At 39.8% G+C, this 21292-nt stretch overlaps 1 protein-coding gene across 1 annotated transcript in view; it reads right to left on the bottom strand.

Moving 5' to 3' along the window:
* The window catches only part of agla (amylo-alpha-1, 6-glucosidase, 4-alpha-glucanotransferase a), a 37186-nt gene extending 16602 nt beyond the window's left edge, over positions 1-20584 (bottom strand). The window contains exons 1-13 of the mRNA XM_022204282.2: positions 20443-20584; positions 17510-17636; positions 15852-16062; positions 13833-14002; positions 13318-13521; positions 8157-8338; positions 6426-6537; positions 5906-6032; positions 4489-4591; positions 4227-4324; positions 2423-2562; positions 1605-1792; positions 439-562 (exon numbers count right to left, since the gene is read on the bottom strand). Of these exons, the coding sequence (XP_022059974.2) occupies positions 439-562; positions 1605-1792; positions 2423-2562; positions 4227-4324; positions 4489-4591; positions 5906-6032; positions 6426-6537; positions 8157-8338; positions 13318-13521; positions 13833-14002; positions 15852-16062; positions 17510-17597 (1747 nt within the window). The 5' untranslated portion in view covers positions 17598-17636; positions 20443-20584. The remainder of the gene's footprint in view (positions 1-438; positions 563-1604; positions 1793-2422; positions 2563-4226; positions 4325-4488; positions 4592-5905; positions 6033-6425; positions 6538-8156; positions 8339-13317; positions 13522-13832; positions 14003-15851; positions 16063-17509; positions 17637-20442) is intronic.
* Between the last annotated feature and the right edge of the window lie 708 nt (positions 20585-21292).

Below are 21292 nucleotides of genomic sequence, written 5' to 3' on the forward strand. Positions count from 1 at the left end.
TACACCTGACTCTAATATTCTGTGCTGTCCTATTGTTGAATACCGAGCTGCTGTAGCAACAGAATTTCCCTCTGTGGATTAAAGACTAAGTCTAATAGCATTGCTTGGTCAAAATGATATCAGTCAAAAAGCCTAGCATTGCATTAGCAGCAGCATTTAGTTACTATTCACTACATATCTGCAGTGACAGATCACTAATCTATGGACTGAATCCAACACATGGCTGCATGTGTGGATGTTATTTACTGATGCTTTACTAGAGTTTTACCCACCAACATTCATAAATTTAAAATGTTAGAGAACTATAAGGAGTGCTACATGAGCCAGATTATTTAATGACCTCTTTCTTTGAACTTCACTGAGTGTGAGAAAACACACATTACTGAATGAACTGGAGGCTGTGTGCAGGTTAATGTGTTAAAGTAAACAGTACTGTACCTCGTATGAGTGATGTGATTCCCAGCTTGGTAACAAAGACATTGTCCAGCTCCTCGCTGCCGGTGAACAGCTCAGCCACCACATACAGGTTAGGACACACTCTTTTGGCCACGTCCAGCATGAACTGGTCACAGCACGGCAACACACCGAAAACAGCGCAAGAGGAGAGAGTGGAGGAGGACGGGTGCAAGGCAGGCATAAAACAATAAAGAAAGAAAAGATTGGAGAGAGGGAGAAAGAGGAGGAGGAGGATTAATGTGAAGGGGATACAGTTGGTTAGTGATAGCAGGCCTCAAAGTAAACACAGCATGCAGTCATGTAGCATCAGAATAAAGAGGAGGGCAGAGAGGGATGTTTGGAGAGGTAAAATGCAGAATGATGCAGTGAAGAGAGAAGAGACAGACAAAGGCATAAAGTTAGTGTGTGCAGGAGTTCAGTACCTCGTATGAGGCTGCTAATTCCCAGCCGGTTCACAAACACATTGTCAACGAGCTCGCTGCCTGTAAAGAGCTCAGCTATCACATACAGATTGGGTCTGACCACTCTGGCTGCGTTTAACATGGCCTGGATGAGAAGAAGAAGCTGTTAACAGGATTACAACCACAGAAAACCACAGTACCTTATCTTATCTTCTTCTAAATGCCATAAATTAACCGGGATAAGGACACTACACCCGTCACTGTCTGCTCTACGTTCTAGCACTGAACACACCTGTCAGTATAGTTGGGCAATTTACAGCAAACAATAGAAGTGAGTACAGTTCTGTTGCACTTAAATGTCGAGTAATTAAAAACTGTTGCAGTAATTCTATCATTTCTATGTGGAAAAGAGGAGTTTTCGCACTTATGAGCAGTGAAAAACACACTTTAGACTGAAAGTCAGAGCAAAAAAAGTAAAAACATGAATGAGAAAACCTGTGATTCTAAAACAAACCTGAGTACATCTGCACACCTGTATCCCCCACGAGCAAAAATACGTCCGTTAAAGTAAAAAGTTCACAACAGGTCAGAGCAGCAGAAATGCCGAATCACAACTTTTAATGACTGAATCCAACTAATGCAGTGTGAGAAAGGTGTTATATGGGACTCATTACTGCTCAGTCAGCGTGCTTAAAGTCTGCAGGATACCAATAATAATAAGTAATGATGACTAATTTGTGACTATACCTCAGCAACATGTAACGGTGTGGAGTGGCAGTTGTCCAGTCTGACTCCGTGGAAATACTGGGCTGTGATTTCAGTGTATTTCTGCATGTGAGCCCACAGGTATGGACAGTCCTCTGGTCCTTTACCGTAGCGGAGTTTCACGCTGTCGCCCCAGCAGATCAGCTCCCTACGCAGGTACACGTTGGAGCCTGCAGAGACAAAGATGCACCTGAACGCCTCACGCAATGATCCAACTTCAGCTTTATTGTCATTCAGCAATGTGAACCCTCCTGTTGTCCTCATTTACAGGCACCAAAAAATATTGTTCTCTTGTCCGAAAAAATCCAAAAATTCTGCAAAAAAATACCCCAAATCTGCAAACCTTCAGGAAGAAAATTCCAAGAATTCCATAAAAGTTTAGAAAAAAATCCCCAAATTTGGCAAGAAAGAAAAAAATTTGAAAAAAAATTAAAATAAAAATTGTTAAAAAAATTTTAAAAATTAATAAAAATCTTCCGAAAAAAAATCCAAAAATTCTGCAAAAAATACCCCAAATTTGCAAAACTTTCAGGAAGAAAATTCCATAAGTTTCCCCTTAAAATTTTTATGTAGAAAAAAATCCCCAAATTTGGCAAGAAAGAAAAATTTTGAAAAAAAAATTAAAATAAAAATTGTAAATATTTTCAAAAAGATTAGTAAAAATCTTCTGAAAAAATCCTAAAAATATCTAAAGTGATTACATATATATCAGTAAAAAGTTTTGGTTGATTTTTTTGTGAATGTTCTTAAAGAAACATTTTTTTAACATGTCTTTTTAGCACCAAAAAATGTTGTTTAACCTGGTTCAGCAAAGTTGCGCAGCGGATCGTCGCCCATCACCCAGCCGTTGTGAGCCAGGAAGTGCGACGTTTTGTCCGGCTGGTCGAGCAGCTGCAGCTCCTGCTCCAGAGTCATGTCCTGGTATGGGAAGGTGAAATACCTGAGAGGGGAGGATGAAAACCATGAGGTCCCCCTTCCTGACATCATCATGATCCTTATTTTACCGCTGTAGCTGCCATTCATACAGCACTATTTTATACGTGGAATTATTGTGTCTGTGATCTTTCACATCACACAGAGAACAGAACGCTCACACAGCCACTGATCTGTTCCAATATTCTTTTGTCCAAAGAACACTGAAGCAGAAACTTCACTGAGATCCATCATGGTACCAAGAGAACGAATAATTTACCATTTCAGATACAGAATGAGCTTTTATCTTTAAAGTCATAAATGAAAAGTTCTACTTTGAGCATAAAATACCTCTTACTGTACGTAGACTACCATGAAATCAGCAGAGTACATCCATGCTACACCTGCATAAGGTGATTTAATTTACATTTTACTGGCCAGGTTTCCTTCAAAAACCTTGAAATGTTTGGCAGGGCCTGTGGTAGACCACGTTTGCTTTTTGTCCATCCTTCTATCTGTCAAAGTCACTTAAATCACTCGAATTCATTCTAAAAGTCACAATGATTTAAAATGTGTAAATATTTTATATAGAATTTTAATTACATTAAGTATTTCTATAGATTTATAAATTACAAGCATCTTTTACAGCATTGTACAGCAAGTTTTTCACAGCATATACTAACCTTTAATGTTAAAGTTACTAACCTTCCTGTCTTGTCTTTTTGTTATTTATGTTGTTGTTTCTAAGCCGCTGAACACTTAAATTTCCCTCAGGATTAACAAAGTACCCATCCATCCATCCATAGTCTATCTGTTCATCCATCCATCATCCATCCATAGTCTATCTGTTCATCCATCCATCATCCATCTATAGTCTATCTACCTGTTCATCCATCCATCATCCATCCATCCGTCCATAGTCTATCTATCTGTTCATCCATAGTCTATCTACCTGTTCATCCATCCATCATCCATCCATAGTCTATCTGTTCATCCATCCATCATCCATCTATAGTCTATCTACCTGTTCATCCATCCATCATCCATCCATCCGTCCATAGTCTATCTATCTGTTCATCCATCCATCCATAGTCTATCTGTTCATCCATCCATCATCCATCCATAGTCTATCTACCTGTTCATCCATCCATCATCCATCCATCCATCCATAGTCTATCTGTTCATCCATCCATCTATAGTCTATCTATCTGTTCATCCATCCAGCCATCCATCATAGACCTCAAAGTTCAACAGAGAAGCAAACTTCACATTCGGTGTCAGTCAGCACCAACCTTCATGTAGATGACCCTCAGTGCTAACAGAAGCTACGTCTGCAGCTACTATTGGAAGAAGACATGAGATTGCAGTTTCCAAAACTAGGAAAGGTCCATCAGGTCAGGAGCACACCAGGAACAAATGTGTTGTTTTCTTTAACTTTAGAGAATTAGTCTCCCAAAGTCAGACTGTGGATACAAAGACCTACTCAGGTTGATGGGTTCCTGTTTTCACATAGTTTAAGAGACTCTGTGCTCATTGCAAATGGTGCTTATCATGTCCAGCTAACAGGACTTGCAGGTAGCATTAGAAGTGGTAAGTTCAGTCTTTGAGCTTCTGGATCACCCTTACTATGCATCACCTTTCCCTTCCACATCTCCACTTCTTTTTCCTGTCTCACTAAATCCACGTCTTTACCTGGTGACCAGAGGGTTCTTCATGGAAACTGGACCCAGTTTGGGGCCGTGGTTGGCCAGACGTTCATACAGCACGTTTCCCACAATGCAGTTGGCAGCCTGGTGGGAAAAAGAAGGAGAACATGATGAAAAATGATGAAGTTCCACACTATATGTGCACTATATCTCTGACTCCGTCATGCCAACACGTTCACATGAAGCAGACACCCCATCCTGTCATATACTGCTGCTGTGTCACATTCTGTTTAAGAGCTCGACCGTACCTGCTCCTGATGCTGGTGGATGATCTGATGCTGTTCTTCATTCAGCTCATTCAGTTTCTGTTTCAGCCAACCGCAGCAGTCCTCGATGTGCTGAGGGGAGGAGCTACAGAGAAAAAGAATCACGCTCTGAACACGTATGCATGCTGTGAACAGCTGAGCACAGGAACAGTGGAAAAGGAATGTCAGGACATGGTATCTCAGTTTTACAAACATTCCTGCTTTTTTGTGGAGCACATTTTCAATCACAGAAATTCAACCACAAACATGTTTATTTGGCTTCCTGCTTATAAAGTTTCAAAATTTAAAACGTGTGTATTACGCTGAAGTTTTCTTTCTTTTAAACACGTTGGTAGCGCCACACTTCACGTAGTTTTCTGATATTTTAGTGCTGGACATTACAGACTTTAAAAGTACAAGACCTCTAAAAGCAAAAGATTTATCAAATAGAAATCTTAAATTTTTCCCCTTTTATTTGAAGAAATGGTCACTGACAGACCAGCTTTGTTTGTAAAAACAAGTGTTGCTGGCAGCTAACTAACAAATGTTAACACTGATATCAATTTTGAAAAATATGAACATTTTTATAAACAGTAGGGATGTCCGATATCGGCTTTTTTTTCCATAACCGATATCGTCCAACTCTCAATGTCCGATTCCGATATGAACCGATACCGATATCTGTGGGCTATTTGACTAATTCTACGTAACATCTCATATCTTCTATGGTGGAATTAACACATCATGTCTCATTTTATTGTGATGCTTCATTGGATGCATTCTCAGATGCAACAAGGCTTTCAGATGGAAATACTGTCTGTGCAAAATAAAAAAATTACTTCAAGTTCAGTTGTGGAAAAAATGCCTTTTTTATCTTTAATTGTCTCAAACTACAGTTTACACCTCCCCTTTATGAATCTGTCACAATGTGGCAGCTATGCTGTAGAATACTGAAAACTGTTGTTGAAATCCAGACATTATTTTATCAGTTTTCATGATCGGCAAAAAAAACTCTGACAATGTTGACCGATATTACATTTTCATGCCGATATCGGGCCAATAATATCGGTGGGCCGATATTATCAGACAACGCTAATAAACGGTTATGAAATATTAATGTTACATAATTTTTTTGTTTGTTTGTTTGTTTGATTTTGCTAAAACAAACCTTAAAGCAGTTAAGAACAACTAAATCTCACTTTTGTAGCCTTTGTAGAAAAAAATCTAAAGTTTTTCCAAAAGTTAATTCAGGCATACTTTAATTCATCAGTGTTAGCTAAAATAAAGTTTCAGCATTTCACTAAAAAACAGATTAATGTGTATGATCAACATTTAGGCAAGTACAAGCATCAGAGCAGATTATTAAGGTGAGACCTAAAACACTGGATCTTGACATCCCTACTATAACAAAAAGTCTCACCTGTGAGGTACGAAGGTCTCCAGAGCAGAGTCCATGTCCACCGTGTTTCCAAAACGACGATAGTACGGGTCCTGTGTGATCTTCAGGCCCTTCTTCCCTTCAGTCTTACCATGATCTGGCTTAGTTCCTAAAAAAAAGACACACAAAGGTTGTTTGATGTCTAACAAGTGTCTCTACAAAAGCACAGAAGGGGTGAACCCACACTGATTTATTAGCAGACAGACTGAAATTTACATTAGTTATGGTTGATTTTAAATCCGTTTGACCAAGAAGGTATCTATCAGCACAAAATACTGAACACATGCTAATCGTTTCAAACCATTTTTCGGTCTCATTCACATCTCTGGTAACAGTTTTACATCTCTTACCAGAGGAGTGAGTTTCTATACTTTGGCTGTTTTCCAATTTACACACTTAATCTCAGTGACTTCACAGTATATTAAACTGAAGTTACTGCAGTTTTTTTATAGATTTCACATTGTTCTGGAGTAATACTTCCCATCTTCAGTGATCTACGCACCGTTTTGCAGCAGGATTCTGAACTGCTCCACGGCGTGGTCCAAGTTGACCTGGTAGAACTCCCACAGTCTGATCTGAGGATAAACGTCCTGCCACAACACACTGCGGATGGCCTGACACACAAAACATCACTATTAAATAAATGGCGTTAATCATGATAAACTGTAAAATAAGCAAACGGTCAGCATTAACAGCTGTGTTATTTTTATTATGTTTACATCAGTGTGAAGCAGTCTGGAGTCCAACAGAATCAGCCTGTCTACGTCTATGAAATATTGGTATTTTCCACAAAGGAATCTGTTAAAAACCTGAATGACTACAAATAGAAGAATCTGTGCAGCATCAATAAAGCTGATGTAGATCTCTTGCTTAATTACATTTCTCCACATTTATGCCTGTATTTTTTTTTATTTTTAAAATCGGTCCATGGATGTGATGATGTCCAGACTCTGATCACACATGTAAAGTCTGATTGGAGCTTGTACAGGTGAGTCAGACAGCACTTCCTGTTTCATGGCAAAGGATCCAAAACGGCCGCATTCCGTGGGTCGCCATTTCCACGCCATCAGACTTTTGCAGAGCGTGTTAATAACTTCTGATCACCCATGCCTGCTGTACATCCTGGTCAATGTTAAGCTCTATCAGGGTTACCCTGTTTGAGTTCATAGCTATTAAAAAATGTCCAAAAACAGCTGCGTTTCCATTACCCTTAGATATGCACAAAATGTACATAGTGCAATAAAAAACTGGTAATGGAAACACCTGAATTTCGAAAAAGGACTAAAATATCGCTAAAAAGTTTTTACGCTCTCATGAGGTGGTTTTTCAGACGTTTCCATATTGAAAAATATCTCAAAAGCGCAATGGAAACACTTTTTCCGCAATTCTACGTGACCAGACGTGACGTACCTGGTCACATGACCAGTTCTCTCGGAGTAAACATGGCGCGGTACGTGTGGACAGAAGAGGAGACCGAGACTTTTCTTGCCATTATTCTTGAGAAAAACATCACAGCCATACTAGACAGCAAACAGCAGAGGAATGCAGAGTGTTAGAAGGAGATAGAAACGGAAATGAGGGAGAAAGAAAAATCTCGTGGGATGATATTTTACGAGAGTTACGATGCTTCTGCCCAAAGCGCAAATATACTTTGTCGAAATTTTAGAAATACCGCTTTTATTTAGCAAAAAACTGTCATGGAAACCCAGCTAATGACAGAAAACTGTCCAAATTATGACTCATAATTCAAAATGGCCGACTTCCTGTTGGGCTTTGGGTAATGATGCACGAGGCTTCATTGTGCGTCTTGATGTGTTACAGGTCGGTCGGTATTTTATTAATCCTGAGGGAAATTCAAGCTCAGCTTCCTTTAAAGATGTGACATTTACCCTGACTTCACGTGTGTCATTATTTATGTCATTATTTGCAGGTTTAAATGCACATTTCATGGTAAAAGGCAGCAAAAAAATGACTTATTATAGTTCCCTTGTGGATTTTTTTGCAGCACAGGAGGCATCCCACTGATCAGAAAAACATTCTACGTGCACTTATTCTCACTCTGCCTCTGAAACGTGACCGTTTACCAAAGGTTACGAGGTAAAATGTAACGCTGCGGTCTTTGTCGCATGGCCACAGTAAGCTAAAGAACGCTTTCATCTGACACACTAATCCCACTGGTGACATGTGTCCTCTGTGATGCCAAGTCATGAGGCTGGTTTCAGGCTGCACTCACATTCAGATGGCTCTCAGTGGTAATCTCTGCAGGCAGTCCTTTGTCCTTATAGCGTCCCTCTGCTACTCTGGTGGTTAAATGCCACACGGCTCTGTCCAACACCCAGGCAGGACGCAGGTGAGGAGAGTTCACCAGGTTATAACCGCACTCTGGATGTTCTTTAATCCACACACTGTTAGCAGCTGTAAAGACAAACAGAAACACAGAATACTGATGATTAATAAATGCTTATAATAAAACAGGTTTACTGTCCCGTTCAGTGGGAATTTAAAGTGTTCAGAGCCTTGCAGAAACCTGCTGATGGACTGACAGTGAGGCAAACAGTAAATCAGCTGCTCGGTCTGTGTTTAACCTTTGAATCAGGCTCATTTTACAGCACGACCTTTTCTGAGAGAGAAGGACGAGGTGAGAAGGCATGAGGGGTAACAAGGAGTACACGGTGCTAATATAAGACAGCACATATAGTACAGAGCTGCAGCGCCGCTCCTCCTCTAGATCAGTGTTTTAGTTTAAGGGAAAAAGGCTGCCAAAGACTCAGCAGAATAAAACATCAGTACAGTCTTTAAGAGGAACAGAATGAGCTGTAGAGCTCTGGGAGTCTGTTTTATGGAGGGAAGACACAGACGAGACGAGACGAGACGAGACGAGCTTTATGGATCCCACAGTGGGGAAAGTTCAGCGTTACAGCAGCTCCAAAGGAGAAAACCAGTATAAAGGCAGTGCAGAATAAATTAGTGCAAAAACAGAAAGAACAGTAAAACTATTTGGACCAACGGGTCAGCTCTGTTTGGCATAAGAAGGGAAGAACCTGTAGAACCATAACAACTGTATTTGTGTGGCATTTATGTGCAAAAAGACTTAAAACCAAGGCCATAATACAATAAAACACTGAAATTATTACTAACAAAACTGAAAAATGATGTCAGATTTAAAGACACCAGGAGGTTGTGAGGCCCAACAGGAGGCTGCTCCACAGCTTAGGGCCATAAAAACTGAAAGCCTTTCTAGGTCTCTTTTTGGCAGACATAAGGAATTTCTAAAACAAAGGGAGTAAAAGAAGAAGCATAATGTGAACTTGTCTTTTATTCTTGTTTCAACCCTGCTGTGATTTAAATGCTTTCTGAAGACATTCTTTAATGTTTTTATGGTCATTATCATCATGTCTTTATAAATTGCATAATTATTTATCATGGAAGCAATCACTTAATAAAAAATGACAATTATATATTGAATGACTTGAAAATGATCCATAATTATGGAAAATTAGTCCAGAATGACCTGACATTTGTTTGAAATGACTCGAAAATTATTCCAAAGACACAAAAATTTTCCAAAATGATCAGAAACGATCCAAGCTGACACAAAATTTGGTGAAAATATAAGAAAATTGTCTAAAACGACTCAAAAACTGTCAAAAATGACAAAAATTGACCAAAAAGACAAAAAAACATCCAAAATTACATTAAATTAATCCAGAATGACATGAATTTGTTCTAAATCATTTGAAAATTTGGTTTACTATAATGTCTTCATGAATAACTTTCTATTTCATTTTTCCTCAGTGGTATATGTAATATTTAGAAGATTTTTTCTAGAATGCCGTGTGGTGTTTGGTTATAGGCGGCCATGTTGGTTTTAGGCCTGAAAACAGCAGAAATGTCAACTATGATACTAAAAGTCCTGCTATTATTGACCCATGTATTCACAGCATGTATCTGGATCACTGGTGATTTTATGTCTGTGACCTCATTAAGAAGGCAGCAACAGTTTACATGGGATTACTCTCACATCTGTAATATGTCTGGAAACATCTGCAGTATCTGCCACAGCAGGATCTCTGTTTTCTGCTCATTTCATTCAGCCTTTTTTAAAGGAGAAACCAAAGAATGCAACATTTAGGTGGGTCTGTCCTGTTGTGGGGATAAATTTAAGTCTTTCCTCATCATACAGACGCTGTAATGTTGGTTTTAAGGTGGTAGTCCGTTCACTCTTAGCTGAAAATGGACAGTAACAGTCCTGTTCCCACAATGTTGAGTTGTCAGCATGTGTAGTGTTTTGTGTAACATCGTCTTCTTCCCCTGACTGTTCCTCTGCTTTATGGCTTCATGCCAGCAGCCTCTTTGCCAATTTAAAGCCACTTCTTGGTTCAGCAAGCGTCACACACTCTATTACTCCACAATGTGTGTTTGAGAAAGACTCAGAGAAACAAGAACATCATATACGCTGAGCGCTGAAAGAAATCCACCATGTTTATACAGAGCTGTGTTTAATAGGATAAATGTTTAACTGTACTTTTTGTTGTTGCTGCTGTTAGATGTTTTTGGCATTTTCCAGATAAAAAACTGAAGCGACACCATAGATTTTAAAGATTTTTGATATCAGCACATAGTGGAAAAGAAGAACCATCTAATTAGAGTGTGGAGAAGAACACAAACTGCACTTTTGTGTGACATTTTGGCAAGAGATTACAGCAGCATGGAGGAAATGATGTAAATGGTGTGTTCACTGCACAAACAGCTGCACCAAACACTACACAGAGATGTGGTTTGATAACGTTAAACGTTTCTGTTCAGGCTGAATAATCTGAAGTAAAAACTGAATTATCTATTATATGATACTCTCCATGTGCTACAGAGATGAAAAACCTACATTTGCTTTATTTTTTTTAAGAATTATCCCACCTTATTTACTCTTTATCCCCATTTTCTTTTAGTAATTCCAGTATTCTTTCCCCCTATGATTCATGGGGGTTAACAGTAACACTGGAGATGAAAATGAGAAAACAACCTACAGTTTCCTAAATGTCAGAGTCACTGTGTCGTATCATTTGAAAATAACCAAACAGGAGTAAAAGAGCAATGTCTGAGGCATATTTCATGAGCACGTTATAAAAAATTTAAATGAGATATTAGAAAAAGAACAGCGATCTAAATTAGAGAACATTTTCAGACACCTCCCAGTTATGAGCACTAATCTGCCACCTGGTGCTAATTTCCTTAATTATCTGACTAACTCCATGTAACTCGCTGTGAATAAACTGAAACCCTCCAGCAGCAGCTTCTCCAGATGAAGGCCACAGCAAGAGAAGCTGTTTGCTCCAAAGCTGTGACTTCCGGCATGCTGCATCTTTACAAACTCATTCAAGTCTCCCCAGAAGGATGGCAATCCATGACAGAGAAACGCAAGAGAGGACAGGATAACGCAGAGGATCTCAGTGGGCAGTCGGTTCAACGCTGTGGCTGGGACTGCTGACAGGGAAAGGATCTGTCTCATCACTCAGTGTCTCCACGTCTGACAGCGTTTGGACTGAAAGCCGACTCTGCAGTGACCGAACCTCTCATCAGCAGAAAGAATCCAAAGTCAGACTAATCCTGCTGAGGACAGAGGAGAACCGGTCCAAAGCAAGTTTCATTTATTTGGCTTCAATGTGAAACTTGGTTTGTTGTCAAACTGGGGAAAGACTGAAATCCAAATGTGTGAAGACGTCAGTGAAGGTGGAGGAGGAAGTGTGGTGGTTTGGGGAATGTTTGGCCTCCAGTGAATGCTGATGTTTAGCAGAACCTTCTTCAACAGCATCTGGTTCCATCATCCAATCAGACAGCAGCTTTCACACAGCAAAACAGCTAAAGCACTCCTTGAAACTGGAAACATTGAAATGGTCCAGAATCCTGATCCAAACCCAACAGAGAACCTCAGCTGTGGACCAGAAACCCACTAAAGTCACCGAACGGTGGCAGAGACTGGAAGAAGAGTGGACCAAAACCACACCAGAGCAGAGTGAGAGACTAGTGTGGCCACAGAGGTCATTTAAAGCTTGAATTTCTCCTAGGATCAATAACGTATCTGTCTATCCATCCATCCCTACAGTACAGACACGTCATACTAACTGTGACTGCTGTAACTTTTACAAAATGTATTTGTAATCTCTCTCCATTACAGCCGTCGTTCTCTAAGTTTGATCATTGTGTTTTCCACAAAATGTCTGTTTTTTCTGTTTTGTTTGTTGGTTAAAACACTGTTCTAGTAGCATGGAATAGCCACAACAAAACCCCTCATCTGTTGAGTAATGAAGATTAAATTACTTCTGGAAAGAAAATCAAGTGTTCATGAACAGTTTTCTAATTTTGATCTCCGGTGTAGTTGTGATGCTTTTATATGCATCTTTTTTTACGTGTGCTTTTTCAAGGATCCAGTTTCCTTTAGGGATCAAAAAAGTTTACTGAGTTTTTATCTCACTCTTGTCAGAACAATTTAAGCCCCTGTCTGTGTAGAAGGAGGTTAATAAACTGTGAAGGATCAGATCATGGACTACTGACCCTGTTGGCTCATGGTCAGCACTGTGACTGTAACTGGATCACAGTCAGAAAAAACACAACATGTATTCTATTCACTTTGTGGAAACCAGTCTGTCAACGAATCAGCGGCTGTGTTCATATCTTGTTGACCAATCAGAGGCCGTGTCGCAGTTTCATGCAAAGAAATTAACGAACCGCCGTCTTGTAATTAGCTTAAAATGTTTAACCAACCTCCTAAAACTGTGCCTGGTAGACAGGCAATAAGAATGACTGAGTACAAACAGACGATGACAAAACAACACTAGAGATGTCCGATATTGGCTTTTATGCCGATAATCGATATGCCGATATCGAACATCTCTCAATTTCCGATATCAGCCGATACCGATATCTGTGGGCTATTTAGCTAATTTTAGGTAACATCTCATATCTCCCGTGGTGGAATTAACACATCATGCCTCATTTTTCTGTGATGCCCCATTGGATGCATTCTCAGATGCAACAACTTTCCAAATGCGAACACTGTATGTAAAACAAGAAAATTACAACTGAAGTTATGGAAAAAATGTCTTTTTTGTAATTGTCTCAAGCGACAGTTCACATTCTCCCTCCCTCTACGAATCTGTTACAATATGGCAGCTATACTGTACAATTCTGAAAACTGTCTGTGAAGTCCAGGGATTATTTTATCAGTTTTCATGATAGGTAAAAAAAATGAGAACGATGTTGACCAATATTACACTTTTATGCCAATATCGGGCCGATATTATCGGACATCCCTACACAGCACCAAAGTCCTACAGAGGTGGTCTTAGAAGTTTCCATGGATCAGTTTGAATCCATAAACACACACTGTAAGTTCTTACCAGTATGATTGTACACCACGTCGGTAATACACAGCATGTTCCACTCCGTCCTCAGCTTCTCCACCAGCGCCCCCACGTCCTCCCAGCTGTAGCTCCGACCCTCCGGACTGAACTCAGGGTTGAAGGTCAGCTGGTCAGCTAAGGAGTAGCAGGACCTGGACTCTCCCAGAGTCTGCAGGGGGGTGAAGTGGATCATGTTGTACCCTGGAAGAGAAATTCAAAGACATTATTCTGTTTAATTCTACTAACATCCTGAAGTCACCACACAAAAACCCAAATGTCTGTGTGATAACAAACCTGCATGCACACACAAGTCAGGGGTAATGACTCATTTAGGTTCAGCCTTCAGAGTTCAAAGCAAAGACTAAAACAGCACAGAGCAGCTGTCTGTCTCTAAACGCTCTTATTCTTCCTAAACAGAAAGTTCTAAACATTAACAAACTATGAGCTCCATAATGGTAAACATTTGATGAAAAAGACCAGATTCTTCTCATTTACTTTAACCCCAAACCCACCGGACTCCTTGGCCACCCTCAGCCTGTCCGGCCAGTCGTCCAGGTGTCCCAGACACTTGGACAGGTAGGTCTGGATGGTGATGCAGTCTAATGGCAGGACGTGGTTGTCTGCACCGACACGAAGGACGGGGTCAACGACGATGTAGCCTCCTCCTGAACGCTTCACGTCTCTGAGGGAAAAGGGTCTAATTCAGTATAAATACATAACAGAGACAGCGCTATAAAAATAACAGGCAAGCTTCACTTCACTTTCCTCTTAATTCAATAAATGTTGAAGAGGTTTGGCATAAAAATAAACAGCATTAGGCTACATTTCTGCTGATGCATAAAGCATCAAGACTTAAAAACATCTTCAGCTGAATTCAGAGCTTCTCCTATAAGCTAAATATGAATAAAAGCGTTCACTGCTTAAAAACAGACACTAGAACTTGTTGATGCTTTCTAAACACATCACAGCGCTAAAAGTAGATGCTAGCTTCTCAAACAGGTGTGTGACCAAAAAATAACATAAAAAGAGAGATATTAGGGCTTCTAATGTCAGATTTAGCTGAGATGAAACCAGTGGTTTTACCTACAGGACGTTTCCTCTGAGTCGAGCATTTCAAACCTAAACATCACAGCCAATAGTGTTCTTTGATTAATATTCTGTTAATTGCACCCTCATGTTCCTCACTCATTGAATAGAAATGTGGAAACAATACATCATGCAGTCCTAATGTACACCTGGTATTAACATGCAGCAGTGATGATAGCAGTTAGAATAAATGAACACCGAGCAGATACAGCAGCATCTCTCTGCTTTACGTAGTCACACACCTCACCTAATTAAGTTACTGAGATCAGATCAAACTGCAGCCACAGAGCAGCAACCTACTTTAATACCAGGTGGAAAAAAAGACCCACGATTCAGATCTTATTTAAGAAGTTAATTAAATGCTGGCATAAAACGTGGAAACATGAGGAAAAATGATCATCACTGACAGCTTTATGCTACTGAAGAATGAACCCTTTGATGCACAACATGAGTCTAAAGTGACCCATATTCAACTGAAAACGATGTCTGCTGACCCATGCTGTGCATCCAAGAATTAAAAACGCCGTGAGGCAGAGGAACACTTCTAAGAGTTAAACTACTGACTGTCATGTTAAACCGTCACAGATTAACGGGGTGCACGTTCCAAACAACTTACGCAGAGTCTTTAGAAACCATGCTGAAATTAAAAGGTCACACATGATGGTATTAGCATTATGTTATGCTTTAACAAGATGACAAGTGATGTCATTTATACCACTGCTTTATACTTCTAAAATAAACAACAGGGTCAATTTATAACTGAGGGACTTCTGAAGTACATGGGATATATCTGCATACATTTTCATTAAAGGTAGAAAAAAAACAATGTTTTTATGTCCATTATGATCATGTCTTCACTTATTAATAAAAATGACTGAATATCACTAAAATATCAACTAAATAACGTCTGAATTTAACACCAACCACCTTCTAACGAGCTAAACAATAATAAAATGAGCTGATTCACAAATAGTTTGGATTGTGTTCTTTTATTAAGGTGAGAGAATCAGGACTCATATTTATTTTATGGCAATATATCAAATTTTATATGGACAAATTAAATCCCTTTCCACTAAGTTCCCCGTTCCAAAAACTCCTCTCCAGGAAGTGTGTTAATTCCAGATCACATGACCTGCTCCACATGATGTCATTTCCTCCTGAAGAAAAGACTGGAAGACTCCAAGACTTTCTGACTTATTTCATATAAAGTAGTCAACAGGTTTACTACAATGTCTGTAGAAATCAGTTGTATAAATAATATTCAGAAGAGTTTTCCTCTCAAATGCCGTGTGGTGTTTGGTTATAGGCGGCCATGTTGGTTTTAGGCCTGAAAACAGCAGAAATGTGGACTAAGATACAGAAAGTCCTGCAGTTATACACTGACTTACATAACTACACAATAACTAAAGTCTGAAGTCACAGATGTAGGAAACCATTGTTCTTACGCATGTCCAAAGTAGTACTGGTAGGACCCGGCTGTCTGGAGCTCCAGAGAGCAGTACTTATCCGAGTCATCCTCTCTTCCTGTGGGGTAGTTCCAGGCCAAAGCACGAAAGTTGTTTCGATCGAATTTGTGTCCTTCTAGAGGGTAGTTTGTGTGGACCATGACACTCCTCCCCTGCAGGCTGGGACCCAGACGGAACTGCAGCTCAAAACCTGAGGATCAGAAATGCTTTATAGAACAACACAAAGGACAGGTTATGTCTGGAAAATTCCACACTATTTCCATCCTGTGGCTAAATCTAGTTTGGTTCATGCAACGTACAACCACGTTCTGTCTCGACATGTTTGTGCTTCACTTCCTGCAGTTAGAAACCCTCATCAGCTGTTTGCTTCAGCTTCAGCCGTGTCACTGCTGCTATGAAAACAGAATTCCATCCCACAATGCTCTCACACAGCGAGGCATTAGCCAAAAAACGTCAGCCCTGTTGGTTCTCTAGAGTCTTGTCTATATTTAGTCCAGTTTAACCTTTCAGGTTCAGAGGGCTGTAAATGTCAAATGCTACTCTTCTCCCCTCACGTCTCTGAACCAACGCTCTGTCACTATGATGTCCTGATCATCATCACACTGGACCTACTGTGAAATAGTCCAGCTTCACAGCAGAGTGTCTGAGGTACGTCTCTGTCCTCGTGGTGTCCTGGACTATTCCACTGTTTCATGGAGAGACTCAACCATTTACCGGTTGAGTTTGACTGTTTAAATTAAAGTTGGATTGCTATTCCAGATGCCTATAATGACCCAAAACAACTGTGATCCAGTTTGGATTGTCAATCTAATGGAATAAAAACTGTCATTCAGAATGTCTGCCGTTACGTCTTGGTTGGTCGTAATTCCAGTTTGAGAAATCTAAAATGACATTTGCAGTAATTTACACTTCAACAAAGATAAGAAATGACGACAAAGACATGCTGAACTGAGGCGAATTAAAGACATCAGTGGTGAAATCAAACTGTTTATCTCTGAAACTGATCAGAAATGAGCTGCAGGTATCTGGAATTTACAGAAATCTGCAGGTGAATTTTACAGAATGAAACCCCACACACACGAACAGAAAAAGTGGGATAATTTGTCCATAAATGTGGATATCTGAAAAACTCTTTTTGTCTCTCATGGACTGAGCTACAGGTGTTAAACAGTCGGACACAGTGAGTGACTCAGTCTGTGAGAACTCATCTAAAACCAGAGATGGAGAGAAACTGTCAGGACAAATTAGTACGACGCACCCAACCTGAATTAAGCAGCTGTGGCAGAGAAGCTAGTCCAACCAGAACAACAGAAAGAAAAAACTAACTAAATAAAAGGACAGAGAGAGAAGTTTGTAGGGAAAAGCTTTGTAGGCGGCAGGACAACCATCGTCAGTCCAACCTGTGGGAAAACACCAACATCCACCAACAACTGCATCAGACTCCACACTTAATCCAAATTTTTTGGAGGTTTTTTTGTGATATTACAGAAAGTTAAACATCTGACTCTCACTGGTTAGAGCAGCAGAATCCTACCGTATATTTCAAACTGTATTTTAAATGCACAACAGAATAAAACTTTAACTATGAGTTTGTTGTACTTTAATATCACCAAAGACTCACTAATCAGCGATCTTACCTTGTTCAAGCCTGAACAAAGTCCTCTCCAGGTTTTCCTTGTCGTTAAGCATTAGAACTCTGATCTGCTTCAAGTGTTGAGGCAACATAATGAGAAGATCTCTCCACAGTGAACTGATTCCCGCCTCCTGTAAGGGCAGAAAGAGACACGTTACCACACAGGGAACACCCACTGATCAGCTGCAGCACGTCCTGTCAGATTAACCACAAGGACAGGCTTCCAATGACTTGCAGCGATGCAATGGAAGTACGTTAGCGCTTCATTCACACCGTCTTCTTATTGGGGTGTTCAGGGGAAACATCCAGACTCAAAGCTTCCATTTAGACTGATGTTCCTCTAATGTGCTTTTAATGTGAGTGATGGCCGACAGAGCACACCCTCCATGCAGTAACACAGTCTTCCAAAGCTGCCACTAGTATGTACTGTAGTGCTATTTGTAAAACCTCACAGTACGGGGAGTCCTCGGTTTACATCACTTTGCCATTAGGTCAGAACTGGTTCAGTGGAATTAGTTGGCGGAGCGGACGAATACGTCGTCGCACGGCGAGCAGGGCGGATGAATACTGTATGTACAGCGGTCATGTGGCGCTATAAGACGGCTTTGTTTACATCTGCTAACTTCACTACGGCTACCAAGCCCATGTTAGGCTCACAGTTTACATGTTTGCTGGTGTTTTCCTACCGAGAGCTAATGACTGTTTGTTGTTGCTGTAGTTGTACAGATGTGTAAACTGATCGACATCGTGATGCACGGAACAGCTTGACCCTCACTGGATTTCTTCAGAAATAAAAAGTGGACCACCGACATGTTACTGCTGCAGTAACAGTCAGTAATATACAGTTTCAGGGTATTTTCCATTCATTCTCACAGCAGCTGTATACATCTCCATTGTGTGGAGTAAAGACTGCTGAGATGAAGTGATCGACTAAACCTCTATACAAACTGATAAACGGGTCAGCATGCAAATGTAAACAGTTCAAACTCTGAAGGAACAGATGATGAAATCTCCTGCAGAAGTGTGTCAAACTGCTATCAGAGGTCATCTATCAGAGATCTAACAGAGCTCTGCAGTGCTCTGATCATCATACATGCATCAGTGTGGAAATTCTGACAGCACATCCCAAAAACAGCATTCAGCAGTGAGCTACTCAGCTGGCAGAAACAGAAAATATAGTTTACATGAAGACAAGAAGGTTTAAATTTTCAACAAAGAGATTTAAGCAACGCATGGATTGAGACACGCTTTGTACAAACCATGGGACTGAATATGAGGAAGTTAGAGCTGATAATTCACCGACTATAAACCAAACTGATGCTCGACATAAACCTTCCTCAGATAGACGCAGATGGTGATCTAAAGGAAGTTTTCTAACAGGTGTTAAAACTTCATAAATGCACATCTTGTTGCATCTGTAATGCACATGATTACAAAGAAATGTCTGTGTAACTTCTGGCTCTGTTTATATTGCATTATGTAACTATACACACATATATATATAGACAGACATATACAGTATAGGCAGTGCCAAGTGTAAAAAGCAGTACTCACACAGTGTACTAACGTGCACTTCCTACCTACTTTTCTGCAACTTTCTCCTACTTTATACTTTTATTCCACTATATTTCAATTCTAGTAAACAATTATTGCAGATATTGTACTATATTGAGCATTAAACTGTTAAAGGAGGCTTTGCATTGACAAACCACACTGCATAACATCCCATAATAGCACTATACAGCAGATATTGTGCAGAACACATCATATGCTCCCACAGGGATAAAACCCACACAATGAAATGACTGACTGTATTGCTTGTTAAACAACGTTTGATCAAAAGGGGAACATATTACAAAGTGAATTTTAAAGAGCTACAACTGAATTCCACTTTAGCATAAAGTGAGCAGCTTTTAGAGGACGGTGATTAAACAATTAGACTAATATCTGACTATCACAGGCCCCTGCACAGTACTTTAGCAGGAGTTTGATCACAGGATAACATGCAAGCAGGTCCAAACCTTCCTGTCTGAGCTCTGGGTTCAGTTCTGCAGGATTTGGAGGCAGCAGGTTAACGGATCCAGAGTCAGTGAACCCCACTGAGCCCTCCCTCTGAGTCTGCGCACTGCTTTGGTCCGACCGGGACAAGGTCAGGAATCCAACCCTTAATGTCACACTATTTATAAAACTCCCACCACTGTTTCAGTCCGCCCGGTACACCAGGTTCACACCGACACAAAGCGACGAAGACACAATCACATCGAGATGACGGTGGACATTTAACCTCCACGGGAACGTCCTGTTTGTGGCTGCACCCCAAACTCCATTTTAAGAAGTACTACTTTAAATTTGCGTCGCCTAAAAGCACGTCTATATTCAGTTTAAAACAAAAAATAAACTCTATGTTACGTGGTAGTAAACTCTTAACAATTCGGCATACGTATAATCCACCAGTGGGACCGTATTTTAATAAGGCAAGCTAATGAAGTCGCGGCTCATCATTTTCTTCGTGCAGCGGCCCCCGTTAGAATGCACTGCAGTGGGCGGTGACGTCGAGCTGGAATTCACTGAAAAAATAACGACCGCTGGTTTAAACCGGAGACGCTCAAACTTCAGATTGGGGTTTATATTTAAATGCAGCGTTTCAAAAAGGGAACATTGAGTACTTTGAAAACTAGAATGAGGCACTGTCACTGTGTAAATCAAAGCGACTGACAGCTAGTTCTCCCATTTTAGGGTGTAAATGTCAATAAGCACCGTGAGCAGCGTCACGTTTCACTCTCGGTTCTGACAGTTAGCCCAACTTCTGTCCGCTAGCTGACGGAGCGACTGTTTATCCTGCAAGCTAGCAGCGGCTAGCTGGGGGCTAAAACTCTAATACATGTCAGCACGGCAAGGTAACGCAAAAACACGTCAAAAATGTCCATTTCCATTCACCTGTCAATTGTGTTTTCAGTCCGTCACAGCAACAGGAGAACAGTCTGCGGAGTGACGGTTCTATTTTTCCTGGATGGACGGTTAATTGAGCGGAGGAGGCGTGGCTTGGGCGCAAGGGGGCGTCGTTTTTACCGTAATGCAACGAATAAAGCGGAAATAGAAAAGAAAGAAGAAAATTTGCGCTTTTATTTAGTGAACATATTTAACCTGTTATGTTAATCATCGCTTATTCATTTATTTATTCATTTTCGACTTTTGCTTTCTTGTTTTATAAAATAAGATAAGATAAATAATAATAAAAATAATAGTAAATGATAATAATAATGACAACAGTAAAATAGAATAAAATAAAAATAAAAATACAATTTTTATATTTTTATTTTATTTAAAAAATAACAAAATAGAATAACATAAAAATAAAATACAATCTTTATGTCATTTTATTTTATTTTAATTTTTATTATATCCGATTATTTTTTATTATTTTGTTTTTATCGTATCTCATTTTATTTGTTATTTCAGTTGTGTAAAGGGAGCTTGCAAAATAAGAATTTCACCCCTCATGGTAACCGCTGTGATTCTGCTGTGTTTATGACAATGAAATTCTTGAATCTTGAATTTTGAATAAGGTGAGATAAGCTTTTGTTAATCCCACACTGGGGAAATTTACAGCAGCAAAGATCGTGTACATTTTTTAGGAAATAAAACGTATGCAAAATAAATCAAGCAAAACAGAAATAACATTCTTCCCCATTACATAAATGGAAATATCACCACAAATATTATTATTGCACAGGTTATATCTATATTGCACAGACCTTTATTTAAAGAAGAAAAATACCTGCATGTC

Source organism: Acanthochromis polyacanthus, chromosome 9 (genome assembly GCF_021347895.1).
Source record: "Acanthochromis polyacanthus isolate Apoly-LR-REF ecotype Palm Island chromosome 9, KAUST_Apoly_ChrSc, whole genome shotgun sequence".
Taxonomy (NCBI): Eukaryota; Metazoa; Chordata; class Actinopteri; family Pomacentridae; genus Acanthochromis; species Acanthochromis polyacanthus.